Source organism: Caretta caretta, chromosome 2, assembly GCF_965140235.1.
Source record: "Caretta caretta isolate rCarCar2 chromosome 2, rCarCar1.hap1, whole genome shotgun sequence".
Classification (NCBI taxonomy): Eukaryota; Metazoa; Chordata; order Testudines; family Cheloniidae; genus Caretta; species Caretta caretta.
Window position 1 is genome coordinate 69761104 of NC_134207.1, and position 8022 is coordinate 69769125.

At 39.0% G+C, this 8022-nt stretch overlaps 1 protein-coding gene across 1 annotated transcript in view; it reads right to left on the reverse strand.

The window, feature by feature from the left end:
• The window catches only part of RP1 (RP1 axonemal microtubule associated), a 185368-nt gene extending 177950 nt beyond the window's left edge, over nt 1–7418 (reverse strand). The window contains exons 1-3 of the mRNA XM_075125222.1: nt 6950–7418; nt 6714–6913; nt 3360–3531 (exon numbers count right to left, since the gene is read on the reverse strand). Of these exons, the coding sequence (XP_074981323.1) occupies nt 3360–3531; nt 6714–6913; nt 6950–7358 (781 nt within the window). The 5' untranslated portion in view covers nt 7359–7418. The remainder of the gene's footprint in view (nt 1–3359; nt 3532–6713; nt 6914–6949) is intronic.
• Nucleotides 7419–8022: the final 604 nt, after the last annotated feature.

The following is an 8022-nucleotide window of genomic DNA, read 5'->3' on the forward strand; positions in this document are numbered from 1 at the left end:
ACAGAGTATGATTAGTATAAAGGAACCCAATGAAAGGTTTTGGGATTTTTTTTTTTGGTGAGCATTGGGATTGAATAAATTATTGTAACATAAAGAAAAACTTTTACAGTAAGGGATCTATTTTCTCTAACCCATTTCCAAGAACTTGTTAAAAAGAAAAAACAGAACTTTTGTAAAGAGCAAAGACTGAACTTTACTGCTGGTGCAATTTCCTTTATTTTGTTTTGCAACATGAACCTTCTAACACCAGTGTTACAATCTATAAGGCCCTAAGCCTGTGAAGTGCCGAATGCTCCCAGTTCCATCAACTTGGTTGTTGAATGTGCTTCACATCCTGCAAGAGGCACACAGGAAACTCACAGGATTAGGCCCTAAAATATTAAGCATGGAACCTGCTTTTTCCTTTACTACTTGATGATTTAACAGTAATTAATGGATCCAAATGCATATGCAGTACATAACCTGAATGTTAATAGATGCTACAACATGTGAATCAAAAATAAATCTCTCTGGATTTGATTCTACACCCTTCACTTATATGACTAATCCTTAGTTATCTGAGTAGTCCCACGGATTACTTGTGTATGTAAAGGTTGTAGAATTGGGCCCTTAGATTGCACTTCTATATATGTTTACATTTAAATTTTGAGCCAGACATTTATAATAAGATTTTTACATCATGCATTTTAATTTACATCATGTAGTTACAATGTGAATATATGATACAGTTCTCTAGGACCTAGTCCAAAGACCACTGAAGTCAATGAGAATATTCATATTGACTTCAATGGGCATAAAATTAGGCTTCTAATGTGTTTGTCTGCACAGTTAAGTATTTCTAAATGTGTTTGTATTACTTTGTAATAACTTGATACTGTCACAGGGGTGCTGGAACAATTTATACAGTGGGGGTGTTGAGAGTCATTGAACCAAACTGTAAACCCCATATATTATGGAAACCACTTCAAGCCAGGGTTGTGGGAACGCCCCTTGCATTCCTAGTTTCAGCACCTATGCACTGACAAAATCTCATCTATCTTTGAGTGTCACACAGTGAAAAGAAAAGGTGAGAGACCAAAAGTACACCATGAGAAATCTAAACAGAATTTTCTAAACTGTGCTCCTTCTGTGTGTGTATTTATATGTATATGTAAAATAATATGTGCACACAAACACGAATTCAGAAAGACATGCATAAGGACATAATTGGTAATGACATTTCTAGAAGAAGTATTCAGTCATTTTATATAGTGGTTTGGAATTTATATTAAAGTTACAGTCCAGCAGAGCACTTGAGCATGTGCTTAGCATTAATTTGACTTCAATAGAATTATTTATCTGCTTAAAGTTAGGCATGTAGTTTGCTGGAGTGGGCCCTAAAAGAATTTGTGTAACTCTTTTCATGACTACCTATGTTACTGTTACACACACATACACACAATTTCAGATTTGTTGCCTCTTTCAAGTTTCCATTGTAGAGGCTTTTCCTGGAACTGAATGAGAAATGATGGTAAATTCAGCCTGTCTCTCATTCCAGAGACCAGACCTTTCACTTCTGTAAATAAAAATCTCATCTTCACTCGCCTCTGGAAATGGAATGAAAACAACAGAAGTCGCCCAAAACTCTGAACTTTACACTCATATAACCTGATGATATCTCCGACATGGGGCAGTTTTGAATTTTTAAAGGAAAATACATAAAGAGTTATTCCTCTTGCTTTAACTGCATTTGACCAATATTAGCTGATGAAACTTTCCAGCTCTGTCAGCTACTTCCATATTCTAACGCTACCAACTTGGCCATGACTATAGGCAAAATATAGATGGAAGAGAAAAACTTATTGACAACTTTGATTTTTGTAGTCATTTCATTTGCCTCAGAATGTTCCTACTTGTTCTCTTAACTCATCAGCTATCCTGTACACACAGCCCTGGTGACCAAGGAGACAACACGTGGGGCAAGAGACATCAGGGTGGGCTGCAGAGTGGAAGGCGGGAATAACTAAAGAGAGGGGACTTGGGGACATGAGATATTCAGCAGGGGCACTGGGCAGGGGGCGGGGGAGTGAACAGGAGCTTAGCGATTCTGTGAGAGCCACTGGCAGTTGATGCTGCCTAGGCTCCTCAGCACAGCAAGACAGGAGCACCATGGAAAATTAGCAGAGAAAATTAACTCCTCCAGCACTGCCTCCTTGTCTCTCCAGAACTACAGGAAGTTTTACTGAGGCATCCAAAAATCACTAATCGCTTTTATAAAGGTAACCCTTTGTCACAGAGAGACTGTTTCCTGTCTGTACAATGGGGATGTTAGTACTTCTCTTTACCTCTCTTGAGTATTGTGTGGATGAATACATTAAAGATAGCGACATGCTCAAATATTATGGTGGCAGGACCATATAAGAACTTTAGATAGATTAAATATTTAAATATTCAGCAACCTGACAGTGTACCTCACTTACACAAACCAATACAATGTACACTGTAACTTTATGAAAGTCACACCACACCTATTTTAAATGAAAACACATGAACACATGGCCAATAAACAGAGTGAAGGCTACATACTAGGGTGACCAGAGGTCCTGATTTTATAGGGACAGTCCTGATATTCAGGGCTTTGTCTTATATAGGCGCCTATTACCCCCCACGCCCTGTCCCGATTTTTCACACTTGCTATCTGGTCACCCTACTACATACTGACTGTTCAGGATGAGGGGGGAGATATATGTGGGCACAGAGTGGTGGAAAGGAACTAGTTGAGGTTGAAATGTATGGAGGGCACCTGGATCCTGAAAAATTTAACTGCTTATTTCCTTGCTTTTCCAAGTTTGCTTTAGTTAGATATGGGCACATATGGAATTAAGGATATGACAAGATATCCCCATTCATTTACTGAGTTAAGATCTGAACATTGCATGGTAATACATTTGCTCTGCTGTAATACCATCAGAAAGTTCAACTAGAAGGGAGATATACATTTGTTCTCTGTATCAAACTGTGTGCTTTCTGTTACCCTTGCTGTAGTATGCACAAAGCATGATGTGGATAGATTAGCAACAATCAGTCCATTTTAAAATAAGTCTTGATAGCTTTACATACAAGTCCAAATAATTCTGTTTGAAAGGAAATATGTAAGCCAGCTGAATTTTTAACAGAAACTTGAATTCCAAAATGAAAATTAATGCTTTCATCTTCTGATGCCTACTGAGGAAATCTGACAAAAATAAATAGTTTTGTTTCAACTGACCTTCTTGAATACCCTTGATCCCAATCAGATTGCTATGTTTTCATTTTTTTAACATTAAAATGTGGAAGAGATAAATCACTTGAGAAAATACAAAATAATTAAAGGGACTTACTATTTCTGCTCTCTGATTTGGCATTTGCTTTGGGGTACACACGATTGGAGAGTCCCGGCAATTTAGCTGGTAGTGAATACCTGTGAGGATCATAATTCCCTGGTTTAAAAGGCTCTCTCCCAGCTGCCACAATAGCTCCAGAACACAAGATCAGAGACTGAAGGTTAGGAACCTGGAAAAAAAAATACAACAACAAATCAATTTCTCTGCATAAGTAACAAATAGTAATAATACAACAGGTATAGTTTTTCCACATATTTTTTCTTCACTTTCTACCCTAAACATATGTAGCATTGCAGCAGGCTATTACAAAGGGCTGGAATTTATTCCAGAGTGGCATTTATTTCAACATTGGGTAATGCACTTCCTTTGTCTTTGTGAATAAGTGTGTAAATATATTGGATCCAGATAAATATTTCCCTGAAGTTAGGTTTGGATTTATCCCTATAGAGAGACAATCAACAGCCATGAAATGACTGAATGAGAGTGTGTGTGTATAAGTCAGTGAAGGGAAGAATCTTCCGCCACAAAATATATTACCGGACTCTTGTATGGGGGGGTCTGTGGCTGCATACTGCCAAATATACAGAATTAGTAGTGGACCTAGCTTCCTGCTCCTCCAGTTACAAGGAATTTGAGCCTCATGGATTGTGCTTTGCTAGCTTGTAGGTGATATGCCCCTTTCCCTCTTTCATGTCTACTTGTGGAAACCGAACACAGAAATCACATCTTCACCTGGTGGAAGGTGAAAGACCAGGGGCCCCAAGCAGTCGCCACCGAATTGCCGCTGTGCCAAGAGCCACCGCGGCAGGAAAAGCGGCGGAGCTGCCACCGAATTGCCACCGCAGGACACGGACTGCACCCCATTCTAATTGCCACCCCATGCACCTGCTTAGAAAGCTGGTACCTGGAGCCAGCCCTGTGAAAGACTCACCCTGCATCGGTGTTCAGTTGAGCTGAGTGTGATTCCCCTTTCAGTTATACCAGTGTAAACCAGAAGAAACTCCATTGTAGTTAATGAAGTTACAACAATGTAAAACTTGTGTAAGCAAGAGGAGAATCAGGCCCATTGTTTCTGGAAGTTTCGGGCTTTGTAGGCTAGGATTTGGTCCACAGTTTATAAAATGTAAGATAACCTTATATGAGGTTTTATAGCCATAACTCATGGGTGGCAAAGACAGATGAAGAACATAATACAGTTGAATGTTGCTCATAGCAATTTCATCCTTTGAACATTACAAATAGTGATAAAAATCAAGATTACTTAGTTTATGGCATTGTGAGCTTTCCTCAGCAATGTAGTAGCCATACAGGAGATCTGACTTTGAGTTTTGAGTATAGGAACTTTTGCTCTTACACTAGCAATTACATTGTCATGGAATCACAGATATGTAGGGTTGGAAGGGACCTCAACAGGCAGAACCAACTGTATCTAGATCATCCCTGACAGGTGTTTGTCTAACCTCTTCTTAAAAACCTCCAGTAACAGAATTCCAATACCTCCCTTAGAAGTCTAGTCCGGTACTTGATTATCCTTATTGTTAGAATGTTCTTTCCTAATATATAACCTAAATCTTCCTTGCTGCAGATTAAGCTTCAAGAGACATAGTGAACAACTCTCTTTATAACAGCCCTTAACATATTTGAAGACTTATCAGGTCCCCAGTTAGTCTTCTTTTCTCAAGACTAAATATGCCCAGCTTCTTTTAACCTTTCCTCATGATCAGGTTTCCAGACCTTTTATCATTTTTCTTGCTCTCCTCTGGACTCTCTCCAATTTGTTCACATCTTTCTTAAAGTATGGGCATTCAAAACTGGGCACAGTGCTCCAGCTGAGGTCTCATCAGTGTCAAGTAAAGCAGGACAATTACCTCTCATGTCTTACATATGACACTCCTGTTGATACACCCCAAAATGATATTTGCTTTTCTTACACCTGCATCACATTGTTGGTCCATATTTATCTGTGATCCACTATAATCCCCAGATCATTTTCAGCAGTACTATTGCATGGTCAGTTATTCCCCATTCTATATTTGTGAATTAGATTTTTCCTTCCTAACTGTGGTACTTTGCATTTGTCTTTATTTAATTTCATCTTTTTTATATTTCAGCCATATTTATCAAGGTCATTTTGAATTCTAATCCTGTCCTCCAAAGAGGTTGCAACACCACCCAGCTTGGTGTGATGTTCAAATTTTATAAGCACACTCTCCACTTCATTATCCAAGTCATTAATAAAAATGTTGACTAGTTTTGGACCCAGAATAGACACATATAGGACTCCACTAGAGTCATCCTCCCAGTTAGACAGTGAACCGTCAATAAATACTCTTTAAGTTTGGTTTTTCAACCAGTTGTGCGCACACCTTATAGTAATTTCACCTAGACCATATTTTCCTAGTTTATGTGGGATTCTGTCAAAAGCCTTACTAAGATCAACATATATCACATCTACTAGGAAAAGAAGGAATTTAAGTTGGTCTGGCAAGATTTGCTCTTGACAAAATCATGTTGGCTACCACTTATAACCGTATTATCTTCTAGGCGCTTACAAATTGATTGTTTAGTAATTTGTTCCAGTATCTTCCCAGATATTAAAGTTAGGCTGACTGGTATGTAATTCCCTAAGATAGGTACTATGTTTGCCTTTTCCAGTCCTCTGGTACCTCATGGTTCTCCATGACTTCTCAAAGATAATCACTAATGGTTCCAAGATTACTTCAGCTAGTTCCTTAAGTACCCTAAGGTGAACTTAGTCCGGCCCTGACAACTTGAATACATCATAGTGAAGATGCTCACAACTCCTGGGGGATGAGTAGGTACAGGAATTTGTTCTACTGCATTAATGGACCATTATCTCTTAGGGGAACAGAGGTAGCTTTCCAAAAGACCTCTGCCTAATGCATGTCCTAATTGTGGGACAGGGCTGTGGAAAGGTTACATGTGATTGGATGAGTGGACATATTTTGAAGGCATGCATAAGAAAGGACTAGAAAAGCATCCTGTCCAGGAAAAGCTGTCATTAGAAGACATGGAGAAGGAAGCGGTTTAAGAGAAGACTGGTGGGCTTCCATGAAAACCTAGAATTAAAATTCCCTCGCTTCAGTCACTACAGTCCCAAGATGAGTGTGCATCCTTCCACAAAACTGACTACTTTTTTTGAAGGTCCATAGGTGTACAGAGGCAGGTCCACAAGGAAGGCAGCAGGTAGCTGATGGTCAGGACACAGGGGACCTTACACTGGTCAGAGTTGCGCCAGCCATGTAAGCAACCAAATCATTTGATTACATTGGTAATATTATAAAAGCAAACATTGTGAAAAGCATATCTGATGCCACTGTTTATTCTCACCTTTCTGCCATCAGTAGTGTATAACTTCACAACTGGATACTGCATTAACTCACTTATGTAATCCAGAAAGGTCTCAAAGTTTTGCATGTTCTTCTTACTCAGAACTATAGTGCACCTGATTCTCACATCACCATTTTTGAAAACAAGCAGCTTTTCAGGGGTTCTTATTTTGACAGTTCTGTCTTCCTGAACAATGCTGTCTTCTTTCTCCCTGGCTAACAGCACAACTCGGCGACGAGCGCTAACTGGCCTGCTGATCTGCCAGGGCAATGGCTTCTTACTGGCCCGCTCCAGATTAATGGGCTTAATTTTCTTCTGATGGGAACAAATATAAGACTTTCCATCTTCAAGGTCCTCCAGATTGGTGATACTGTGTATCCCGCGTGGTGTACTAATATTCCTCACCCCAAATGGTATTGGGACTCTTTTGGACAAGTTATCCAGCAAGGCATCAAATGTTTTGAAAGATCGATTATTAATGACCATTTTGATCCCATTAAACTGAGGGTCTCCACTTTTATAGAAACAGATTCGTTTGGCCACAACAGGTTCGGTGACATTGAAGTGACGTGTAGACAAAGTCTGTTCACTCTCAGAGGAGTTTGGCTGAAGCACTGAATAATTAGTTGATGGCGTTTCACTCATTTTGACAGTACTCTGGAAGGAGGAGGAGATGGATGTAAAAGTTTTCTCACAACTGCAGTAACAACATAGTCCTCATTCTGAAAAATGCAAAAGGAAAATTTGTAAGAAAAATCAACAGCAGCAAATCTTGCCAAAAATCATTGACTTAAATGGGTCCAAGCTGTTATCTCAAAATTCCACAAAGACTCCAGTACTGTAGGATTAAGTTAGCATAGCTTTACTTTCAAATACTCTCAGAACTCTCCATTGTAATTTCACATCTCTTATCATTTTGGTATAACAGCATTTTCTTTAGAAAGAGGTACTTTGTCAGACTACAATGGCAATTAGAGATTTTCTTTTTTAAGGATGAATGTAATGACCACATTTCACACATTATGTATTAGGGAAATATTCATGGGGAGGGGAGAGTTTATGCAGATGCATGAGCCATAATTCAGTCCAAGATAAACAAAAACTGAAAGACAATGGATTTGATTCTGATCTCAAATACATCAGTTTTACACCAGTGCACTCCAGTGATTTCAGTGATGCTACTCCCAATTTACTACACTGTAAGTAACATCAGATTAGTGTTTAGAGCATGTGTCATAAATATAAAGGGAAGGGTAAACACCTTTAAAATTCCTCCTGGCCAGAGGAAAAACCCTTTCACCTGTAAAGG